Source organism: Pinus tabuliformis, chromosome 4_2 (assembly GCF_031772625.1).
Source record: "Pinus tabuliformis cultivar Carrire ecotype Pingquan chromosome 4_2, CPIR1, whole genome shotgun sequence".
In the NCBI taxonomy this organism is placed as follows: domain Eukaryota; kingdom Viridiplantae; phylum Streptophyta; class Pinopsida; order Pinales; family Pinaceae; genus Pinus; species Pinus tabuliformis.
Window position 1 is genome coordinate 1,177,169,025 of NC_142304.1, and position 25,880 is coordinate 1,177,194,904.

General features: G+C 36.8%; 1 protein-coding gene across 1 annotated transcript; it reads left to right on the forward strand.

The window, feature by feature from the left end:
- Positions 1 to 1,572: 1,572 nt before the first annotated feature.
- Positions 1,573 to 4,783, forward strand: LOC149173865 (peroxidase 51-like). The gene is made up of 4 exons (XM_089428024.1): positions 1,573 to 1,844; positions 1,934 to 2,128; positions 3,275 to 3,440; positions 4,112 to 4,783. Exons 1-4 carry the CDS (start codon positions 1,614 to 1,616, stop codon positions 4,519 to 4,521), a joined length of 1,002 nt encoding a protein of 333 aa, XP_089284150.1. The 5' UTR covers positions 1,573 to 1,613; the 3' UTR covers positions 4,522 to 4,783.
- Positions 4,784 to 25,880: the final 21,097 nt, after the last annotated feature.

The following is a 25,880-nucleotide window of genomic DNA, read 5'->3' on the forward strand; positions in this document are numbered from 1 at the left end:
CCAGAGATGTCATCAATTAGATATGCTCCACCTTGATCTTTTTATATATTGATTAGTGAGAAATTAATTAAAAAACTACTTAGTTTAGAGAATAATATATATATATAAATAATTAATTTTAAAATCACAAAACCAATTTGTAATAGTCAGCAAACTTTTTTTTGACAATGTCTTAAAAAACCATTATTTTAAATTAAAACATTTTTCCTTAACATTTTAAAAAAATCTTAATAATTTAAAAACAAATATCTGAATTATTTTTTAAATCATATTCAAATTTTATAATAATAATCTATTTAATTGTACACAACTGTCTAAATTTGATTTTTTTAAATCATATTCAAATTTTATTATAATAATCTATTTAATTGTACACAACTGTCTAAATTTGATTTTTTTTAACATTAAATTAAAAGCATTTTTACCCAAATAAGATATCAAAATACAATATATTAACTTAATTCAAAAGATAAATATAAAAAAATAATTTTAAATAAATATTAATATAATATTTTATATTTTTAAATTAAAAAAACTAATTTAGATAAACATTAATACAATATTCTACACTTGGAAATAATTAAAAAGAAAATTTTCCTCAGTAGATCTCATATTATTCTGATAAAAAAAAATAGTGACCAATCTTGAAAGTGATTGGCAAAGACTATTCTATAAGATGGTTTCTGACCATTCATTGCGTTTGTGCAAGGAAATAAAAACCTCCACAGTTTCTCACACAAAAAACATTATGATAATGATAATATAAATTCTAATTTAATAAAGTCACCGCTGACCACCCGAGCTTTCTTGCAACGTTTTATTAATGTTTATTATGACCGTCTCGCTGGACATGGATGTCGGTCGCTTGGAAGTATTTCGAAATCCGCTTTCACTGGATTTCCAATGGATTTGATTCTTTCTCGCCTGGATTTCATTGTTTTTCTTTGGTTTATTATTCATTATTTCCTGGGAAGTTGATAGTATTAGTCAAAGATTTTAGTTTGATTCGTTTGATGAATAATCTGTATCTTAGTGATGTGGGATTAGTGTTTAGAGATATGTTAAGAAAATGATTGAATTGTAAAAATCTTAAAACATGGAAATATTGGTTTTATAGATTATTTTTAGTCTAACAGATTTTAAAATATCGTTTCAATTATTGTAACAAGTCTCACCACCAATTCTAACTTTTAAAATTTTGGTGTTTGGAATCGATTTACAAATAATTTTAACTGTATTCAAATCTCTCTAAAAACTTCGCCTATAAACTCATAGTGAAAAAAAATAGGAACCATAAAAGACAAAATCACATCACCACCACGATCTCTTACCCCTTCTCAAAAAAAACTCATATGCATACCAAGATCATCTCTAGAAAACACATTTTCTTACGTATTAAATCAGGCCGGAAAAATTATAAATAACAAGATAACTTGCCATTTAAAACGTTTTATTATATTCATTTGAATTATTCAATTTTTTGTTTTTTCGGTGACGGTGAAGATAGGAAATCGATAGCAGCTCCATCTCTGACATTTTCCTTCACTGGTCTGTTTCCTGCTATAAATTTGAGAGCTCTGAGAGTCCGGACCTGACTGGCATTAGCATTGATAATGGCCTCACGAAATATGAGGGCAGAGATGCATTGTGCTTTCAGTGTTATATCGCTCCTGATGGGTCTTTATTTTGGCCATGCGAGAGCTCAACTGAGCGAGACTTTCTACGACCAGACGTGCCCAAATCTGCAAACCATAGTTACGAAAACAGTCACAGCTCAATTTCAGTCGAATTTTGCTACGGGCCCTGCAACTCTGAGGCTCCTCTTTCATGATTGCTTTGTTCGGGTAAACAAAAATGGAGTTCATATAAATAATATACGTGAAATGCTTCCTGGGAATTATTTAATTTTATGGTTTTGTTGTCATGCTTGCAGGGATGTGATGCATCGGTTCTTATTGACAGTACTTCCACCAACACAGCTGAGAAAGATGCCACGGAGAACTTGACGCTCAACCCGGCTGGAACTAACACTGTTGTCGCCGCAAAGGCCGCTGTGGAGGCAGTCTGTCCCAACCTGGTCTCTTGTGCAGATATTTTAGCATTGGCTACCAGAGATGTTGTTGGGTTGGTAAGTTTAATATCAGCGATTTTATAGGCATATATTTTAGAAAATGTTATTGTGTTGGTAAGTTTAATATTAGTCGCAGATTTTGAAAATATTTTGGAATCTAGTTATATTAATTAGTTTTTTATATATCTATTAATTAGGTTTTTTTTTTTTTTTTTTTTTTTTTTTTTTTTTTTTTTTTTTTTTTTTTTTTTTTTTTTTTTTTTTTTTTTTTGATTCAAATTAAGATGGATGTTTTGAAAAATAATATATTATTTCATAATTGGAAAGTTTTTTTTATAATAATTATATGTTTATTAATTAAATTTTAAAATTTTATATGTTAGGAAATATGAATAATTATAAATTATTATTATTTAATTGTGATTAATATATTATGATTAAAGAAAATGTTTATAATTTTATTAATAAAGAAATTGTAATATAATAAAATGAATTTAATTGATTTATAATTTTTATTTTTTTAATTTGACTTTGTATATTATGGTACAGTGAAATAGGAAAAACATTTTATTTCGGAATGTGATGTATTCAAAGATATGAGCGAAAGTTATGGAAATATGTTAGCATGAGTTTCATGGTATTCTCTTTTTAGCTAGGGGATTGTTGGAAGGTTGGGTCAACTTATCATCAATTTGAATAAGAAAATGATTGATTGAATTGCAAAAGGCTAAAAACAAGAAACTACTAGTCTTATAAATTATTTTAACTTAATGGACATTAAAATATCATTTTGTTTTTTTTCATTTTATTATATATTTATACTCATTTACAACCACCCCAACTTATCTCAATATATTTCAATATTTACACTCATTTAAAATACTACTATAGATATGATATTAAACTATTAAAAATCTATGTTACATAAAATAAATAAACATGAAATTCAACCCAACTTAATTTTTATATTAAATCTATTTCAATATATTTCAATATTTACACTCATTTAAAATACTACTATACATATGGTATTAAACTATTAAAAGCCTGTGTTACATACCATGAATAAACATGGAATTCAACCCAACTTAATTTTTATATATTAAATCAATATGAGCGCTTCTTGGTGCAGAAAATGAATCAGATTCAACGACACTTAATTTTTATATATATTGAATAGTATAGTTTTTTTTGTTGTTGCAGACAGGAGGTCCTTCATATAGCGTGGAGTTGGGCCGTAGAGATGGATTAGTATCTCTAGCCTCTGAAGTGGCGGCCAATATACCTCCACCGACCTTCGATTTGGACCAGTTGAATGCTTTCTTTTCTGTAAAGGGCCTCTCACAAATAGACATGATTGCTCTTTCAGGTAACAATTTTGAATTATACCTATCTTATAGGAGGTTCATAAGTACGTAGTTTTCAGTTTTCACTGTGAGGTTCATGGGAATGTCAGATTAAGTTTCTTTATGAGTTTATCTCAATGAAGTTTTTCTATGAGCTTATTCCAATAGCAGATTTTGGAAATATGATGAATGGGAAAAGGTCAATAGTTTTTCTAATTTTTATTTGTATTTTGAAATTTTTAAAAGTTAAGTTCAATAAGTAGATATAATGTTAATGTTATTTTTGTTAAACATTAAAATTATATTGGTTTATTAAAATTAATTTTAAAATATTGTTTATGTGAGCAACATTTGACTGTTTTCTTTATCCGTTATTTTTCAAAAATATTTCAAAATTTATTATTAATTTTGTTGGAAAAGTAAAAAAGAGAAACACAAAAATTAACACACACAAAACATACTAAACTCTTCTCTATTGATCACACAAATTTGATTATTTAACTTTTTTTAAACTTTAACTTAACTAAAATTCACTTTAAAACTCACTTTAGTTGACTCAGTTAACTAACTCTCTAAATTTAACTAATTCTAACATGCCCAAATAAATCTAAATTATACTTCTAAAAATATTTCAAAATCTACCATCAACCTAATAAATCTAAATGCAGATAGTTGCTTTGTTTGTCTTGTGAAGGAGCTCATACTATAGGAGTTAGTCACTGCAGCGGATTTTCCAACAGACTATATAACTTTTCATCCTCAAATCAAGTTGATCCCACGCTGGATCCTTCTTATGCCACGCAACTGCAACAGGAATGTCCCGTGAACGCAAATTCTGGCATCTTCGTAAGCATGGATCCACAAACGCCCACACAGTTTGATAATGTTTACTACCAACTTCTACAATCTTCTGAAGGTCTGTTCAGTTCTGATGAAATCCTGTTCACTGATTCGCGTTCTTCAAGTACTGTGAATAGTTTTGCAGCGAGTGCGGATTCTTTTCAAACTGCTTTTGTGACTGCCATTACGAATATGGGTCGAGTAGGAGTTAAGACGGGCAGCGATGGCGAAATAAGGGTGGATTGCACTGCCTTCAATTCATAGTTTGATGTTCTCTGGATTTCCCGTTTCATAGTGATTTCATATTTCAAGTTTGCTGAGGCTTAAATAAGATCTTTTTTATGTGAATAAGAAATTTTACATAATCACAACAAAGTCCAGGGAGAGATATATGTCTACCCTTATCTTTATTGGAGATTGTGTCAATTTTAATTACGGTTTTTCAAATTTATTTCGCAAATAGTTTGTGTGAAATTGTAATAAAGTTAGGGAGACATATATGTCCACCCTTATTTTTATCGTAGATTGTGTCAATTTTAATGAAGATTTTCCAAATTCATTTCACAAATAGTTTATGTGAAATTGTAATAAAGTTGTGTAATTTGAAATTTGATATCATTGAAAATGTTATTGTGTTTAGGAGAGTGGTTTTTGAAATTATTATATTTTATTTTTATATATGTGAAAATTTATATAAAAATAATATATTAGAGTCGTTGTAGTTAAAACAAATCTGGTTTTCTAATCAATGTTTATTTACAAGTTTAACTAAATAGACATTTACAAAATTCTCGCTCTTTAAAAATTGGAAACCTTGTGTCCTCCCTATGGAAAGTGAGACTTCTTCTAAGGATGAGGGTCTTGATGATGTTATGATTTTGGGAGATCAAGATTTGACATGAGGACTCAATAGGAACCCAATAACCAATGCAAACACATAGTTAGTAAATAGAGAAGTATCCTCCTGTATTTCCAAGCATGCTTATGAATAGACATCTTCTGACACCTATAAGGAGTCTCTTTAAGCTCTCTTGGCATTCCACATACCACTGGAATCAGTTCCACGAGGAGAATCCAACAAGGATGATCCGACTCAAGACACTACGATTTTCCATGTTATTTTAGTTAACAAAGGAGGGGCATCTCCTCGTGTTGCTTGGGTTGACATATAACCACATTCCAACATGAAGCGATGACGTTTTCACCACAAAGTGCCTTAACCGGATACCTTGTCACTGTCTACTCTACTCCTAGGCAACATGAAATAATATACTTGTTTAATATTAAAAACTTAATTAAAACACTCATAAAGGTAACCACATATAAAGACAATGTACACAATTATTTAATTAATATATAAAATCTCAATTACAATTAGAAACAAAATATATATCTTTTATTTCTAAATTATAGAAAAATTAAAAAAATGACTCATCGACCTATTGTGCTATTTTGATTAGTGTGGTCCTTGTGAGTGCCAAGACAAACTCATTGTTGCTAGCACAATCATCAATTGTCATATTGATAATATCAATCCTTAATATGTTTGTTCCATGCATGAACACAAGAAGAGTATTAATCATCATTTAAAACTTTTAAACAAATGTCTAATATTTTAAGATACTTAAAATATCCTTCACAAAGCCCATCCTTGGCATATAAATTTTGCATGAATATTTTCAAAAAAATTCACCAAATTTTATATTTGTTGTCAAACACTTTCAATTCTCTTGGAATGGAAACTTTATCAAATAATTCCTTAACCTTTTTCACAAAATCTATCAAATAAAAACTTTTGGTGCATTCATGAACATAGAAAGTGACATGCTAGTTATTGTTGTAACTCCCCATAAAAATCAAAGGACATTTACCAACATCAACAACCTTAATTGTAACATTGAAATAATAACATGTAACCAAACATGAATTCACACTATAGCAATAACTTATACAAAGTCAACCATTCATGTCAGAGCAATAACTTATACTAAATTAACAGATCATTACTATATCAATTAGTTATCTTAAAGTAATAATTCATATGAAAAAAAAGGAAATTTTTTATTTAGGAAAGTGTTGTAACCGCTATGGATTTATTAGATCCATAAGTGGATTGCACTCTAAAACCACGTTCAGAATGAGAATCTCCCTACTCAGGGTTCATGGTGGATGCTCAGATCTTGCCTTCTGACTCTCCTCAATTTCTTGTTCATTCCAACTCCTTGGTTGAGCATTCTTAGCTGCATGTCAACCCAAGGAGGAGGGGCCATAGGTCCCTACAACCCCTTGAATAAATATACCTTGTCTATCAACTCTGGCCCATGCCAATTGACAAATCTGCACTCCTCTACCAACCCTAACCCTAATAACACCAAATTTGTTGATGTCATCGAGTCTAGCACGATGAAAATCAATGGCCAAGAACAAATCACATCCCCAACACAAAGGAACACCAATACATGCATAATGAAATCAACAAAGACTCCACGGGTGCATGTTCCCCCAACAAGAATGAATGGAAATATCCAATTAATACACGATCATGATTTGATTTGCAAGTTCATTGGAATTTGGCCAACCAAAAAATCCCTTCTTCACTGGATTGTGTAGCACTAGAAACCCAAAGCTCACTATGAGGTCAAACTTGGTTCCAATAGTTTCTTCATTGTGATCTTCTCCCGTCAAGAAGATCAAAAAGATGTTATGGATGTAGGTCCATATTTTTAAAACTCAATATGTTTTTACATGCACTAATGGATGGCACACTTTAATCCAAGTAAGGAATATTTCTCATGGAGTCTCATCTGGATACGCATGTACTCCCTCCCATCGAATAATTTGACCCAAAAACGCTGCAAGACATGGGTAACAAGTTGGGAAAATTTGTATACTTGTCAAAGAAAACAAAGCATAACTTTTAAACATCCTACACTTGAATCTACATCTATATGAACATATCAGGCTCCCTTCTTGAAGCAATAGCTTTTGAATCTGAAGATAGGGACTAGTTCTAGACACTTGAATATGAGCATGTTCCTTTTCATTGTAGGAAATGCCACAAGAATGGGTACCTCTACCAGGACTACCCACTTAATGAACTTGAGAAAGACCCTAAAGATTCTAGAACCACAGATGGAGAAGGATTCACTAATATCCCCTCCAAAAAGCACCACAAATTTTTTTTTGGCCCCGTGCAGCCCCCAAATTCCAAGTTACCAACAACAACTTTGAAATGTTGGGACACCTTCTAGAGGAATTAACCAACCTAGAGCAAGAGCCCGTTGTGGAAGGCCATCCTGAATTTTTTTCCAAAAATTCCATTGAAGAACATAGGAAAGGAAAAGTCGAGTCCACCCTAGATGATGGTCAAGTGCATATGAATCCACATCAAGAGGAGGATGCACCTATGACAAAGGAGAGGGAATTTAATAACACTGAAGGGTTAGATCTAATGGCCTTTAAAGGTGCATGTGGTCATAACGAATTGAATACCATTCCCCCTTAGCATATCAATCTCCTGGCCACAATGCTTTTAAAAACTAAATAATTATAACAGTTAGGCATCCAAACCATCGCCACCAAATATGGGAAGAAAATCATAAAAGAATTCAAGAAAGGAGGTAGAAAATATGCGCTTACACCTATTGATACCCTAGGAATGAAGCTAGTAGTATCTGAGTAGTATAAGAAGATCTCTGAGATCTAAAATCCCAAAGCATTATTTCATCATGAAGGTAATTTCCTAGAACATAAGGGGCTTGAACAACCCCTCAAAGCAACACATTCTTCTTAGGAAGATCCAACAAGATCTCTTGACGGTTATGCTTATTCAAGTAACCAAATGCTCATGTTTATATTTTAAATCTATCATGTCTATATTATGGATGAAGGAAAAAACCATAGTCGTATATGCTAAAGGTACATGTGGAGGCCTTGGGATTACCTAGGATCCCACACAACTCAACACATAATTTATTTTCAGAATACTTATGTTCTCTTAGTCACCTTCCACCTATTGGGCACAAAATTACATAGATTCCTCTCCAACGTGTATGGAACTTAGACCTCAGCCAAGAAACATGGAATGCTTAGGTATCTCCACTCCCTACAGAACATGGTGGATACACACAAATGGATAGTATGGGGATATTTCAACATAATCACCTCGCTAAGCAAGAAGAAATGAGGAAGAAGGCATCTAAAGATCAAGTCAGAGGATCTTCAAAATTTTATTGATGAGACAAACATGGTGGACATGAAAACCACCAATGGCCTCTTCATTTGGAATAACAAGAGAGGAGATACTACACAAATCTGCTCTCAGCTGGAATGCTTTTTGGTAATAGAACAACTCCTCACTAGATGCCATGAACTCATCATAAATCCTCCCATTAGAAGGATCAAATCTTTGACCCGTCTATCTCTCATGGAAAACCTTTGGCAAGCCACTCAAACATCCTTTCAGGTTTGTGAAATTATGTACATCTTTCAAAAAATCTCAAACAAATAAAACTTTTCCTAAAACAATGGAACAAAACTAAATCCGATAATATTTTACACGAGAAACATACTATAGAAAATGAGATTTCCATCCTCCAATAAGATATCATCAACAATGGTCATTTAAGGGAGATAGAGGAAAAAAAAGCCACTCTCACTAAGCAATTAGAGGATCACTATAAACAAGAGGAGAGACACTGGAAACAAAAATACAGAACTGAATGGCTGAAGTAAGGAGAGAAAAAAACCTCTTTCTTTCACTGATCTACCATCCAACATCACTCCAACATTCACATAAACTACCTTTGAATGATGCCAAGGAAACCTTAAATAAATATGAGGACATTTAAGCATTGTTGATAAGGTACTTCTTGGATCTATTAGATATTCCCCAGCCACAACACATAGAGGCCATAATTTAGATACAACCAACATTCCTAAATTAATTACAGAAAATCACAACACCACTCTCATCAGACACATCAACATAACAAAGGTCAATGAAGCTCTCCACCAGATGCTGGATGGAAAATCCCTATGGCTTGATGGATTCATAATAGCTTTCTTCAAGTAATGTTGACATTTTATTCACAAGGATGTCCTATAAATCATATAGGGCACAAGAACCGATCAATGTATCCTTAAGGCCTTCAATGCCACTTTTCTTTCTCTGGTGCCCAAGGAGGACAATGTTGCTTCTGTAGGTAAATATCGTCCCATTGTTATATGCAATGTTATTTACAAAATTATAAATAAAGTAACTGCCAATCACCTTAAGGAGGACAATGTTGCTTCTCCACGAAAATATTGTCCCATTGTTCTATGCAATGTTATTTACAAATTATAACTAAAGTAACTGCCAATCACCTTAAAGAAACATACTCTAGAAAAGGAGATTTCCATCCTCCAATAAGATATCATCAACAATGGTCATTTAAGGGAGCTAGAGGTAAAAGAAGCCACTATCACTAAGAAATTAGAGGATCACTATAAACAAGAGGAGAGACACTGGAAACAAAAATACAGAATTGAATGGTTGAAGGAAGGAGAGAAAAAAACCTCTTTCCTTCACTGATCTACCATCCAACATCACTCTAACATTCACATCAACTACCTTTGAATGATGACAAGGAAACCTTAAATAAATATGAGGACATTGAAGCATTGTTGATAAGGTACTTCTCAGGTCTATTAGTTATTCCTCGGCCACAACACAGAGAGGCCATAATTTAGATACAACCACCATCCCTAAATTAATTACAGAAAATCACAACACCACTCTCATCAGACACATAAACATAACAAAGGTCAATGAAGCTCTCCACCAGATGCTGGATGGAAAATCCCTAGGGCTTGATGGATTCATAATAGCTTTCTTCAAGTAATGTTGACATTTTATTCACAAGGATGTCCTAGAAACCATATAGGGCACAAGAACCGACCGATGTATCCTTAAGGCCTTAAATGCCACTTTTCTTTCTCTAGTGCCCAAGGAGGACAATGTTGCTTCTCCAGGTAAATATCATCCCATTGTTCTATGCAATGTCATTTACAAAATTATAACTGAAGTAACTGCCAATCACCTTAATACCATTATCCCTATCCTCATTTCCATGGAGCAGTCTGGTTATGTGGAAGGAAGACATATCCTATATGGTATCATTCTAGCTCATAAAACCATCCACTCCCTCAAGACCCTCAGAAATATGGGTATGCTCATGAAGGTCGATATGCCCAAGGCATTTGATAATCTTAACTAGGAATACATGGAAACCATCCTTCTTTCCTTTCGCTTCAACACTCACTGGACTCAATGGGTTATGTCTATATTCTCCTCGACTTTATTCTCCATCCTAGTCAATGGTTCCCCTTCTGACAAATTTAAACCATCTCAAGGAATTAGATAGGGTGATTCCTCTTCCCCCTTTCTTTATCCTCATGGCGGAAGGTTTGAGAAGATCCATTAAGATAACTTTACGATAGGCCATTATGATTGACCTAGTCTTGCATGGTAATTGACCTGATCTCACAAGAAATTTGTTGATGACACCCTTCTTATGAATCACCCATTAGTCAAAGAAGCTAAAATGGTGAAATCCATCCTTGATTTTTTCTCAAAATCCTTAGGCACTTCCATCTACTTGGAAAATTCAAAACCTCTCTCATTTCCCAAAGAAACTTCAAACGAATTTGAGGCTTATCCTCTACTTCTCTCCCTTCCAAGTACTTTGAAGCTCCCGTCGTTGACTCTTCCATTAATAACTCTTCATGGAAATACCTTCTTGACAAACTCAATAATATGTTAACTTGTTAGACCTTCATATCCTTAAACATTTCCAATCGCCTTGTTCTCTTTAAATTGGCCCTTTAATCCATGCAAACTTACCTCTTTTTCATCCTTGTGGCTCCTAAAAGGGTCCTCAAAAGCATTAGAAACATCCAAAGAACTTTCTTATGGGGGGATCCCACATGTTGTTGCTGCGACAATGACCCTCCAAAAAATTTTCCTATCTCAATTTTGGAGCCTACATGAACTGTCATTCCAAGCTACCTAGCATCATCACATTGTTTTCTTGACTATCCCAGTGCTTTCCCCAATTTTCGTTTCCTTGTAGGTCAATGTTTTCTAAGTGTCGCCACCTTATCTTTAGGAGCACTTGTGTTATCTTATTCAAGGATAGGGTAAGGCATACATTTTCTTGACTTAGTAACTAGCTTTCTTCAACATGCATCACACACACAAACTTCATGAAAAGGCACATATTTTTCACAACTATAGTTTTTAGAGGCACTATTGATGAAAATTGTTCCCTCCTTGGGTAAAAGTGCACTCCAAGATGACTAAGAACCACACCCTTTTTGAGCGCACTCCTTTCAGGCTGAGCAACTACACCCTACTAGAGTGCACTCCTTTAGGATCAGTGAGTGCACTCTCCAGTTGAGCGCACTCTTTCGACACAAAGAACTGTGTTATCTTCATCCCCATGCATGCAATTTTCTTGTTGCATGTGGGCGCACTCCTAGAAAATAGGAGCGCACTTCACTTCACTTAACTAAATCACTTATATGTTGACAAGTGGAAAGCATGCATGGATTTGTTTTGCATGTAATATCTTTATAATCAACCCATTTAATCATTCCTTCACACAATCATTCTCATCTCAGCTTAGTGCACTTCTTTAAATCAAGGAACTCTTCTCTTTCCAAGTAAGTTTTGCATGTCAATTCTATTTCTTTCCTCTGATGTTTTTGCTATCGATCTTGCTTTCTTTGTTGGTGTTTCACTTATTTTTAATTTCTTTACTATAGTTTTATTCCTTTTTTCCTAGTACAAGTGTCAATATGCTATCGTAAGTTGTGACTCTTCGCAATCTATAACTCTTCACATTTTGGTCATGATTTTGATAGAATCTATAATAATTTGTAGATCCTTCCTTAAAATTCCAATCATTTAATATTTTTGTTGGACTTGTTCTCAAGCCATTTCAAGCAAGAGTGCACTTCTCAAAATGAAGCCCTGATTGTCCCAGAAAACTACGCCCAAAAAATCAAGTTTTACTCTTGAGCACACTCGTATGACTTGAAGAACTGCTCCCTCCTTTAGTGCACAAGTGCACATTGAACCAACGAGTGATTTCACCTTTGTGATTCGACTGTGTTCCATGTTCCCTCCTAGGTCCTCTTGAGTGCAAAAGCACACTGGGAAGGCTCAAATCCTGATCCCTTGTTCCTTGCTCAAACTTACCTCTTTTTCATCCTCGTGGCTCCTAAAAGGGTCCTCAAAAGCATTAGAAACATCCAAAGAACCTTCTTATGGGGGATCCCACATGTTGTCGTTGCGACAATGACCCTCCAAAAAAATTTCCTATCTCAATTTTGGAGCCTACGTGAACTGTCATTCCAAGCTACCTAGCATCGTCACATTGTTTTCTTGACTATCCCAATGCTTTCCCCAATTTTCGTTTCCTTGTAAGTCAATGTTTTCTAAGTGTCGTTGTTGAGATTGCAACAAGATGATGGAGCTTAGTGAAAAGAGTCACCTTCACTAAGTGGGCCCGCAGGCAAATTATGGCGCAAGTTCTATTTTTTATCCCAGCAGGGATGATCACAGTGTGGGTGACCACAGTGTGAGTGATCACATTGTGAGTGATCAAAGTCTATTTTTTAGACTGGCTGTCAAAAATAGAAAAGTCAAATATTATTGTCTCATAATAATATTTGGACTATAAACTTGATCTTATTCTCTTGGAGCACTTCAGTTTGAGCTACAGATGTGGCCCATGCAGCTGTCAGAAGGAAGTACGCTTTTCTTATGAGTCAGTTGAGTTTTTGCATGCATGACTTCAGTTAGAACTCAATCAGTTGAGTTTGGTGGAGTTGATTGTGGATTTGATGGAGTTGTGTTCAGTTTGACTTGGTTAAACTAGTTGTAGTTAGTCTAACTGCAAATAGACTAATGATGAGTTGTTGAACTAATTATTAACTCATAATACAACTATAAAATACATCAGTTAACTTAGTTGCATGTCAGTGCATGTTCAGTCCAGCAGGGGCAAGTGTTAGAGAATCAGATTGCTATCAGTTGTGACTATAGTTGTGCATCAGATCTTGCACAATCAAAGGGATAGAGTATGCCAATGAGTTTTCTCATGTATTTGCCCAGTATTATAGCCTCTTCTCATGTCTTACAGAGTGTGAGTGATTCTTTGCAGGTGAAATACGAGTTTGGTAAACCATTCTCATCAATTCTTGAGCAGGTATTGAGCAGTGGAGGCAGGCAAGCAGTGGAATAGATTTGGAGATCAGATCTTAGCTGTATTGTGTGTAACAGGTGGAGCTGGTACTAGATTGCTTGTGATAAGCATTGTACTTTGTAATGTTACATGGTCTCAATCATTAATATACAGATAGTGTGGGGTTTTTAGCGAGATGCTTTCCCCGGGTTACATACTGTGTTAATGTGTGAATTCTCTTGATGTTTTATTGTTATTGATGCTGCTATATTGATGATCAACGTAGAGGAGCTTATGTATTGTGTATGTATTCCGCAATAGTACATGATCAGGATAATCTCTGTTGAATATGTGTTAAATTATTCAAAATTTCTACATGGTACCAGAGCTGTTGATCATTAGATCTACTATTCAGGAAGTGTTTACATTCTATTTCTTCAGGTAGAGTCTGTAATCGGGCCAGGTAGCCTCTAGATTCATCCTTCCTTTGGAAGGTGAGATATCCGGTGAATGCCCATACAGTCAATCTCTGTACGAGAAATATTGTGTTCTTACAAATCTTAGATCCGAGGCGGTTGAGTTGGTTGCTGGTGGAAATCGAATTTGCAGCAGTGTTGTTGAAAATGTCTTTCAACAGATTGTAAATGTTATTCCAAAGCAAGAGCGACCTGGCGCTCAAGGATAAACTCATAAACAATAAAGGTGATAATGGATCTTCATCAAAGGTATATGATGAAGAGAATTGTGCTTTGGCTGCCAAAGCAAAGAAATGGAAGAGCAAGAAAGCTTCTCAGTCTGGTGTGAAAGACAAGAAGCAGGATATGTCCAAGGTGAAGTGTTTTCACTGTCACCAGCACGGACACTATGCCACTAATTGTCCGCAGAAGAAGAAAAACAAGTAGGCTGCTGGATCTTCAGCAGGAGAAGCTCTAGCCTCACAGTTTGAGCTTGATTTTTCATTGATCGCATGCTTGGTTTCAAGTGTGATGGGATCAATGTGGTTCTTGGACAGTGGTGCGTATTTTCACATGACGGGAGATAGAGATTTGTTCTCTGATCTGGAGGACAAAGATCTTGGAGTGCACATCGAGATGGGCGATGATGGTAGATACAGTACGATTGGTATCGGTACCATTTCCTTTGAGAGGGAGTCTGGTAAACCCTTCGTATTGAAGGAAGTCATGCATGTTCCAGGATTGAAGAAGAATCTCATCTCAGTGGCGATGTTAGAAGACAAGGGGTATGATGTTGTTTTCAGCGAGGGAAAGGCTTTCCTACGTAGCAAGACAACTGGTGAGACCCAGAAGATAGGGGTTCGAGTGAGGAACCTTTATCAGTTGCATGTAGATGGATGCGCAGCAATGGCGGGCAAGGCAGAAGGAGTGGTGAGCTGGGATGATGGCGAGTTGTGGCACAGGAGATTGGGTCACCTTCACCATGGAGCCTTGAAGATACTGTAGCAGATCACTACAGGGCTTCCTAAAGGCACACTTGCGCAGTCAGATCAGTGCAAGGGGTGTACTTTGGGGAAGTTTTTTAAAGCCACCTTTCACAAGAAGGATAGTCGCGCCACGACGATCCTTGAGAGAATTCACACAGACGTGTGTGGACCTTTCTCAGTTGCTTCGACAACAAAACACAGGTATTATGTGATTTTTGTTAATGATTTCTCTCATAAGTGCTGGATCTTCTTCATGCAGAAGAAGAGCGAGACATATTCAAAGTTCTGTGAATTCAAACCACTGGTCGAGAAGGAGTTAGGGAAGAAGGTGAAGGCTCTTAGGAGCGATAATGGTGGTGAATATATCTCAGACGAGTTCAAGGATTTTTACAAGGCAGAAGGGATTCGTAGAGAGCTTATAGCTCCTCATAACCCACAACAGAACGGGGTAGCTGAGCAGAAGAACAGAACGATTGTGGGTGCTACACGGGCAATGTTGCATGATCAGGGCCTACCCCTTCACTTGTGGGCGGAAGCATGCAATACAACAATTTATGTGCAGAACCATTGTCCTCATAGGATACTTGGCATGATTACACCCGAGGAGACTTATTCCGGTAAGAAGCCTGATCTTTCTCATTTGAGGATTTTTGGTGCTAACGTTTACATGCATGTGACGAAGGATGCCAGGAAGAAGTTGGAGCCGACCGCAGAGGTTGGGATATTTGTGGGGTACACTGATATGCCCCACAACTATCGTGTGTATTTGCCAGACAGTGGTAAAACTGTCGTGCGACAGGATATAGAATTTCAGGAGGAGAAAGCCATGAAGTGTTCACTTGAGAGGGAGCTACACTTGCATGCAGATGAGGAGATATTAGTTCCTAAGGATGAGCTTCAAGACATGGATCAGCCACAGGATGAGGTTCATGGAGTGGAAGAGACCACTCATGCAGCGCCAACCATCAGAGGGAGAAAGTGCTTGACAGAAGTTGAGCGACTGGCTCAAGATGCAGAGAAAGTTGTAGGACCACCTACAGCGCAACGTAGGCAGAGACAGTCACCTGATCGGTACACTAGATAAATGGCTCTTATGAGCAAGTGTGTTGTGACTGATCCATCCTCTTTTGAGGAAGATGTGGAGGATCCCGCATGGGTAGACGCCATCGTGGAAGAGTATGATTCTATTGTCAGAAACAGTGCATGGGAGATTGTTCCTAGATCAGAAGGGAAATCAGTGGTGGGTTCGAGATGGATCTACAAGGTCAAGCAAGCAGCTGACGGGAGTGTGGAGAAGTACAAGGCAAGATTTGTTGCCAGAGGCTTTTCACATATAGAGGGGATCGATTATGAGGAGACCTTTGCACCTGTCGCAAGGTATTCTTCCATAAGGACGATTCTTGCTCTCTCAGCGCAGATGGGATGGCACATTCATCAGATGGATGTGAAGACTGCGTTCCTCAACAGAGTCATTGAGGAGGAGGTGTACATTGAGCAGCCCGAAGGCTTTGAGGTCTTCAACAGCGAGTCGCATGTGTGCAGGCTCAAGAGAGCGTTGTATGGGTTGAAGCAAGCACCACGTGCTTGGTACACACGGATAGACAGCTATTTCACAGGACTTGGATTCTCCAAGAGCGAGGCGGATCCTAAACTATACTAGATTGTGGTGGAGGGTAAGTTGCTTATCATTGTACTGTATGTTGATGATTTGATTCTAACGGGTGATGAGCTGTTGATACTGTCATGCAAGAAGGATCTTGCTATAGAGTTTGAGATGAAGGATTTGGGCCTCCTTCACTATTTCCTAGGATTGGAAATATGGCAGCGCAGTGGTGGACTATTTGTTTCTCAGGGCAAGTATGCTCGGGAGATACTAGAGAAGTTCAACATGCATGGCTGCAAGCCTGTTGATACTCCTCTTCCTGGAGGTTGGAGGAAGGAGGATGCCACTTCGGGAGAAGAAGTGGATGCCATTGTTTATCGACAGTTGGTGGGGTCGTTGATGTATTTGGTCAATACACGACCTGATATATGCTATGCAGTTAACCAGCTTTCACAAGCTATGGTTAAGCCTACCAAGCTCTTCTGGAAGGCGGGCAAGCATGTATTGCGCTACTTGAGAGGCACATCGGGATATGGTTTGTGGTATAGATAGGAGGATGAGGCGATGCTATGTGGCTTCACGGATGCAGATTGGGCAGGGAGCCCAACGGACAGAAAGAGCACATCAGGAGGGGTCTTCAGTACTGGATCGACAGCAGTTTCTTGGTACAGCAAGAAGCAGAGATCCATGGCACTCAGTTCAGCCGAGGCCGAGTATATGGCAGCAAGTTTGGCTGCATGCGAGGTTGTATGGATGAGGAAGATCCTGGCTGGTTTGTTCGGTTCTTATTTGGATCCTACTATGATTTACTGTGATAACCAAAGTTGCATTAAACTCTCGGCTAATCCTGTATTTCATGATAGATCTAAGCATATTGACATCAGGTACCATCATATCAGAGATTGTGTGCAGTGGAGGATCATGTTGCTTTCCTACATTCCAACGGAGGATCAGGATGCTGATATTCCGACGAAGGCTCTCACCAGGAGCAAATTCGAGTACCACCGAGGCAGGATAGGGGTTGCTGATAATCCATATCTTGTCGAGAGGGAGTGTTGAGATTGCAACAAGATGATGGAGCTTAGTGAAAAGAGTCACCTTCACTAAGTGGGCCTGTAGGCAAATTATGGCGAAAGTTCTATTTTTTATCCGAGCAGGGATGATCACAGTGTGGGTGACCATAGTGTGAGTGATCACAGTGTGAGTGATCAAAGTCTATTTTTTAGACTGGCTGTCAAAAATAGAAAAGTCAAATATTATTGTCTCATAATAATATTTCGACTATAAACTTGATCTTATTCTCTTGGAGCACTTTAGTTTGAGCTACAGATGTGGCCCATGCAGCTATCAGAAGGAGGTACGCTTTTCTTATGAGTCAGTTGAGTTGTTTCATGCATGACTTCAGTTAGAACTCAATCAGTTGAGTTTGGTGGAGTTGATTGTGGAGTTGATGGAGTTGTGTTCAGTTTGACTTGGTTAAACTAGTTGTAGTTAGTCTAACTGCAAATAGACTAATGATGAGTTGTTGAACTAATTATTAACTCATAATACAACTATAGAATACATCAGTTAACTCAGTTGCATTTCAGTGCATGTTCAGTTCAGCAGGGACAGGTGTTAGAGAATCAGATTGCTATCAGTTGTGACTATAGTTTTGCATCAGATCTTGCACAATCAAAGGGATTGAGTATGCCAATGAGTTTGCTCATGTATTTGCCCAGTATTATAGCCTCTGCTCACGTCTTACAGAGTGTGAGTGATTCTTTGTACGTGAAATACAAGTTTGGTAAACTATTCTCATCAATTCTTGAGCAGGTATTGAGCAGTGGAGGCAGGCAAGTAGTGGAATATATTTGGAGATCAGATCTTAGCTGTATTGTGTGTAACAGGTGGAGCTGGTATTGGATTGCTTGTGATAAGCATTGTACTTTGTAATGTTACATGGTCTCAATCATTAATATACAAATAGTGTGGGGTTTTTAGCGAGATGCTTTCCCCGGGTTACATATTGTTTTAATGTGTGAATGCTCTTGATGTTTTATTGTTATTGATGCCGCTATATTGATGATCAACGTAGAGGAGATTATGTATTGTGTATGTATTCCGCAATAGTACATGATCAGGATAATCTCTGTTGAATATGTGTTAAATTATTCAAAATTTCTACAGTCGTCACCTTATCTTTAGGAGCACTTGTGTCATATTATTCAAGGATAGGGTAAGGCATACATTTTCTTGACTTAGTAACTAGCTTTGTTCAACATGCATCACACACAAACTTTAGGAGAAGGCACATATTTTTCACAACTATAGTTTTTAGAGGCACTATTGATGAAAATTGTTCCCTCCTTGGGTAAAAGTGCACTCCAAGATGACTAAGAAATGCACCCTAGTTGAGCGCACTCCTTTCAAGCTGAGCAACTACACCCTAGTGGAGTGCACTCCTTTAGGATCAGTAAGTGTGCTCTCTAGTTGAGTGCACTCTTTTGACACAAAGAACCGTGCTATCTTCATCCTCATGCATGCAATTTTCTTGTTGCATGTGGGCACACTCCTAGAAAATAGGAGCGCACTTCACTTCACTTAACTAACTCACTTATATGTCGACAAGTGGAAATCATGCATGGATTTGTTTTGCATGTAATATCTTTATAATCAATGCAGTTAATCATTCCTTCACATAATCATTCTCATCTCAGCTTAGTGCACTTCTTTGAATCAAGGAGCTCTTCTCTTTCCAAGTAAGTTTTACATGTCAATTCTATTTCTTTCCTTTGATGTTTTTGCTATGATCTTTATTTCTTTGTTGGTGTTTCACTTCTTTTTAGTCTCTTTACCGAAGTTTTATTCCTTTGTTCCTAGTACAAGTGTCAATGTGCTATCGTAAGTTGTGACTCTTTACAATCTATAACTCTTCACATTTTGGTCATGATTTTTACAGAATCTATAATAATTTGTAGATCCTTCCTCAAAATTCCAATCATTTAATATTTTTGTTGGAATTTTTCTCAATCCATTTCAAGTAAGAGTGCACTTCTGGAAATGAAGGTCTGATTGTCCCAGAAAACTATGCCCAAAAAATCAAGTTTTCCTCTTTAGTGCACTCCTATGACTCGAAGAAATGCACCCTCCTTTAGTGCACAAGTGCACCTTGAACCAACAAGTGATTTCCCCTTCGTGCTTTGACTGTGTTCCCGATGCCCTCCTAGTCCTCTTGAGTGAAAAAGCACACTGGGAAGACTCAAAGCCTGATCCCCTATTCCTTTGGTGTGCGCCCTTATGGCCTCCCTAGTTCCTTTGAGCACATAAGCGCACCCCAGACCCACCAATGACTTCACTTTGTGCTCTCACAATGCACCCTGCACCCTTGAGATCTCTCTCTCTGTTGCTTGAGCATACAACCACATCTTGAAGGCCTCTTATGAGCCTTGACCTTCCACTATTGCTCTAAAAGGAACCCTCCTTTGTTTTGATGCAGTTTTCTTGCCTAGACAATGACCTTGTCCTGTCTTTGATAGGATTACAATATTTAATCCATTGGATGGCTCTTTGAACATGATCTATTGAGTTATTGTTTATAATACATAGAGGATTTCTTGAATCTATTTTGTGTTGCCATGAGTGTGCTTCCATGTGCACTTGTCCCATCTAGTAGTCTTATTACACTTTCATCATCTGTTGGAACAATTCCTCCCACTACCCATCGAGTGGCCTCAAAATAAGCTTTAGAGGCAAGTACTAAAGAAGTACTGGAAGTTACAAATCCTACCATTCATGTTCTTACATACACACAATGTTTTATAGACAAATCTTCCAAGGTCACGTGGAAGGATATTAAAGACACTTTCATGCAGCAACGATTCCTTGAGAATTTAAAAGACAATCAAGTCTACATCAACATAAAGCAGTCCATGATACATAATATTGCATGCAAGTTCCAAATCATACCTTGATCAGAGGAAATTGAATGGATCCTATCACATATGAATGATTTAGATATGGTGTTGCATAGTGAAAGTGGTGGTTAACTTGCCAGGTGCCATGGAGAGGACATGCATACTTATTACATGATGCTGAAATCCACAGAGTATGCCAATAAAAAATTCCACACTAGATGGGACAATCTCAACACTAGTGATATCATCAAGTCTTGGTGTCAAGAGCCTACCAAATTTTGACATTGCTTAAGTGTAGTTTTCCTGACTAGGATTTTGAGGGAGGTTTACCAGTATATTTTTGTTATGTGTTGTAGGTTACATGGGTGAAAGAATGCAGAAGTATTTGAAGAGAATTGGATATTCATTCTCAACTTGGTTGTTGCCCGAGGCAAAATCTTTAAGTAGGTAGATATACTTTCTTTTGAATTGTAGCTTCATGCTGGGTAGGCCAAAGCAACTTTAAGAGAAAACCAAGCACTAGAGTTTTATATGTCAACATATCTATTAGATGGGTTTTGTGCCCGGTATGCATTCACACAGATGTATTAGAACTTGATGCGACAAGACAAGTTTCCAATCTACTTCCATTGCAAGGTGTTGTTAGAATTAATTTTTAGATGAGCATATGACAAATTGGCAAAGAATTTATTTGCAGACATATTTCAGATGATTTATGAGATTGACCCTCCTTGCATGACTAACCAAGTGAAATAGGAATTGCATGATATCACATATTGGTTTGCTGCACTAGACAATACATATATTAGATGCTTCAAAAGTCTATTTTCTCCCCATGTTATGCCATGATATGTGACTAACAAGGTGGTCTTGCAAGAAGTTTCTTATCAGTTAAATAAAAAGTTTCCAAGAGTTTTTCATAGAAGGAAGAAGGCTCCTTGGCCCACTTTCCCTTTGAGGATTGGAATGTACGAGCTAAAGAGCCTCAAGGTGACAAACGCTGAAATACAAGAGCTAGATTGCTTGCACTTTGTAGTCAAGGACTTTCACGGGTATGACCCCAGGAAAGTGTGCAAGCAACATTGTGACATGATTTGATTTTCTTGGTGATATACATCAATGAATACTATAGAGGATGAAAAGGTGAACGAATAATACAATGCATGATCCAAACTTTCTAAAATACCATAATTAACCAAGATCTTTAACTTTTGTGATGTTAGCAGAATTGCATATGAAAGAGTATGAAAAACCACATGTGCATATTTTAAAGAAGAGGAAACATAACAACAACCATCAAATCAAAGAAAATGCATAAGTTGATAACAGAGTTCACCCAGTATGGGTTACGTCTCCGGGCCTGGTGTCAGGAGTAGGGAGGCTGCTTCATTAAACACTATTAGATGATGATGAGTACATGATGTATTCTTTGTCAATACAGGGAAGAACTCCCTTAGATAAAGTGGCATGTATATCCACGAGACACTCTTATATAATAACTCTCACTCATAAAATCTCTCCTTTAGCATGAAAAAATATGAAACCCTCACATAAAGTGGCATACAAGGATCCTCCAACAAAATGGCAAACAAGGATCTCAACATCAAATTATCAACTCAACAAGAATCAAAAGAAGACATGGCATCAATGGATATTATACCTTCACTTATGGGGATAGCCTAAAAATGCACACCTATATTGAATAAGCAAACCGTGTGGTTGAATTCCTAGTGAAAAATCATGAAATATGGTTGTAAACTCAACTCCCTTCTGACTCAGTCAAAATTGGGTTCCCAGGAATATCAAAGATTCCTCAAAGATTCTCTTGTGCAGGCTGACTAAAATTTGACTGCTTAGATGAAGAAAATGATCACACCATCATGTTCCTTATGAAAAACTAAGAAAAATGAGTATAAAGCTGGCATGGTTCTGAAACTACCATTTTTAGGCCTCTACATCATCTTTCAGATTCCTCACGTAATCCCTACGTTAGGGTTTTTCTCCTGGGTTTGCATGTCAGATCAAGGTTTTTCCCCTTGGAATTCGTTTTGGCTTCCACAATGTGTCATTTTTCTACCGCTTGACCTCCATTGTTGGGCGATTGAGAAAATGCCTAGTTTTTTACATGTGTTAGGTAGCATGACTTTCAATTCTAGACTAGCTGGCGGTTTGATTGGTGGTACCCCATTTAAAAAATGGTTGGGGGTTGGGATGGGTTCAAAACCTACGAAACCCAATTTTCGTTATCATTTTTTTTTGGTTTGGCACCATAGGTTAGATGGGGTCGCCTATTGGCAGATTGACCAATGGTCGGGCGGGTTCAAATCCCACTGGCCTTGAATTATCGGTGGTCAAACAAGGCCGTTGGCCCGTATTTTATTTTTAATATATATATATATATATATATATATATATATATATATTCAAAATAAATTGGTGAAAATTCATTGGTGAAATTTTTGGGGTTACCAGAAAAATTAAGTAGGCGAAAATTTCGCCAGTTCCAGCTAATGGAAATAGTTGCCATAAAGTGTCAATTTCTCGCCTCGTAGTGTCTACCAAATTTTGTGGACCTCCAGATTTGGCAAGCCTTCAAATTTAGTTGGCTCTCTACTAACTTTAGCCAATGGGCCAAGTTGACCAAAAATTTGACTAGCCATAACTTTTGTATACGAGCTCGTATTAAGGTGTCATTTGTGTCATTGGAAATATTGCGATGAGCTCTTCGATCCGACGCGGGTTTCATTGCAATCCAAGTATTTTTAATTTTGAGCCTTTCTTGAGTCCTCTTTGATTTATGAGCATTTCTAGAGCCACCCGGATCATTCCTCCCCACTGAAGAGCTTTTAGTCCTCCAAAAGCATGAAAACTATCTATAGTATGATGTACTCCTTCATTTGTAAAACAAGTTCCCTAACATGACACACTTCCTTCTCCTTCACCTTTGTTCTTCGGAGCCATACATGATGAACCAACACTTGTCCCCTATGCAAACCTATAGTACAACTCACAACATACATGTTATTTTACAAGAAAAATCATGACCCAAGTAACCCCATACTTTCTAAGAGTTTATAACACACTCTTTGGTCAAGTTTACAATAGAAACGTAACAAAAACCAATAACCCAACTATCAACAAAAGAGCCAAAATCATCATCATGTTGCATTCATAAGTGATGTAAAACACTTATCGCTTTTACATTCATTTCACAATGCGTGATTTACAAAACAGCCATGACAAGCTACTTTATCTAATAAAACCATCTCTCACTCAAAAAAGTTAATAGGTCATCATTATGGGGTTGATTCGCTTGTTGAACAAATTCAGCGGCTGGTTCCTTTGTAGGTGCTTTGTCCTTCTCGAGACATTGCTTTGGATGGAGCCTACAACATGTGGATCTCTGATGTCCATGCTTGTTACAATGGATGAAAAAATTATTCTTCCTCCAGACCTGTTTCACCTTCTTCCTTCCCTGATGTGGAGAAGGCCTTTCACGTCTTGTCCTCTTTCGTGTTGCCATTCTTTTCCAACACTTGGCAACAACATGGTTATACAAGCCACAAAAACTACATGGTTTTCTATGCCATGATTTCTGCTCATTAGTAACAATATGCCTGTAATCAAAAGGAACATTAGCATATTGAGATTTTTATACCTTGCTTGGTTGTCTTTGGTGCAATCTTGGCAATGAGGGCTTGCCTTAGCTCTTCCTATGCAATGTGCACTGTCATGGGAAGATTCTGATGTGTTCCCATCATTTTATTTCCTTGATGATTTCAACAATGGCTTAGATTCTTTGAATGAAGAACTCTTAAAAATAACAACAGTAAAAACTGACTTAGTTTGCTCATTAAATTCAAATTGGAAGTCTATCTAGAGTCGTGTAGAGTAATTCCTAAATTTTAGGGGTCCAGGTTGAGTTCTTATTGAGTTTTAATTATTTAATTTAGTTTAACTGAGTTAAATTTAGTTAAACTAGTTCTATCTGTTGGAGGAACTAGTGAGTGGTTAAGTGAATTAAATTGGATTTAATTCACATGTAGTGATCCATCAGATAAATGATAATTCACTCAAAAATAACTCATGCATGCCATTTAAGAGGAAGACCTAGTTTAGATTAGAGTTCAAGTACAATGTACTATTAGTTGTAAAATCATCTAAATTAAATCGATGATGCATGCAACCAGAGGAATGCCTATGGATGGATTGCGCAGTTATGAGTGAGGAATTTCCCAATTAAATATGGGCTAGTTCCAAGGGAACAACACAAGAAAGTAGGATCTTGGTAGGCAACAAATTTGGCTAAGTATTGGCTTGAGTTAGTTTGTGAATTAGTGAGTGAGATTGTACTTGTGAAAAGATTGTTCATATTGAACAAGAATTGTATTTTCTTCTCAGATATTCTGGTTCATGCAATATATATACAGTAGGGGTTTTTAGCTAAGGCTTTCCCTAGAAAATTAGTGTGTTATGTATGATTGAAATTCTTCCTTTTCTGCTTCGTGAATTCATTGATCAATTTTTGTTTTCGCTGATGAGTAGAGTATATTCAAGTCAATTATTTTAGAATATGATAATATACAATTTGAATATACAATAAAAATCTACATGGTATCAGAGCTAAAATCACTATAGAAGAGGAGAATATGAGTTTGTTGTGCAGGTGAAATCGAATTTTCAGTTTCATACGTCAGAGTTAACAGGATGTCGTTCTACGGTTTGAGACTTGACTATGCCCTTGAGGGAAACTTGAATTATATAGATTGGAAGGACATCATGGAGGTAGTGTTGAAAGACAACGGGCTAAAGGAATTCATAGATCATGATATTCTGAAGCCTCCAACATCTAAAGCTAAAGATCTAGAAGAATGGAGAAAGTGTGTGGCAAATGCGGGAAGGATTATACTAGAAGGATTTTGATATCATATTTTCTCGAATCTCCATGGTAAGGAAACTCCATTTGCAATGTGGAAGGCATTGATATACATGTTTCAAAACAATAGTGACCATAGGAAGCTAGAACTGAAGGACAAGCCCAAAAAGATCAAGATGGAGAAGTGTGACTCAATTTCAAAGTACTTGACCAACTTCACCCAATGTCGAGATGAGCTTGGGAGTGTCGGGGTTACAATTGCAGAAGATGATCTGGTGAGCCTAGAACTTCTAGGACTTCCCAAGAGTTGGCATAGCTACCAGGACTCAGTTAATGGGAGGGAGAAGATATCAGAGTGGGAGTGATTGTGGTATGACTTGGTACAGGAAGAGATTCGGCAGAACACCAGAGACAAATCCTCATCAGAGCATGATGATGAGGATAGTTGTGCCTTAGCTAGAAAGGAAAAGAAAGGGAAGGGGAACTCATCCCATTCCAAATCAGATTTCGGTCAGGCTGGCAAGAAGAAGGACATGTTGAAAATTAATTTTTTTTATTATCAAAAGCTGGGACA

Excerpts from the sequence above, each read along its gene's own strand:
- LOC149173865 (XM_089428024.1), top strand. The coding sequence starts at position 1,614 with ATGGCCTCACGAAATATGAGGGCAGAGATGCATTGTGCTTTCAGTGTT. Across the intron at positions 1,845-1,933 it reads TTCATGATTGCTTTGTTCGG|GGATGTGATGCATCGGTTCT; the intron begins GTAAACAAAAAT and ends TCATGCTTGCAG. Across the intron at positions 3,441-4,111 it reads AGACATGATTGCTCTTTCAG|GAGCTCATACTATAGGAGTT; the intron begins GTAACAATTTTG and ends TGTCTTGTGAAG.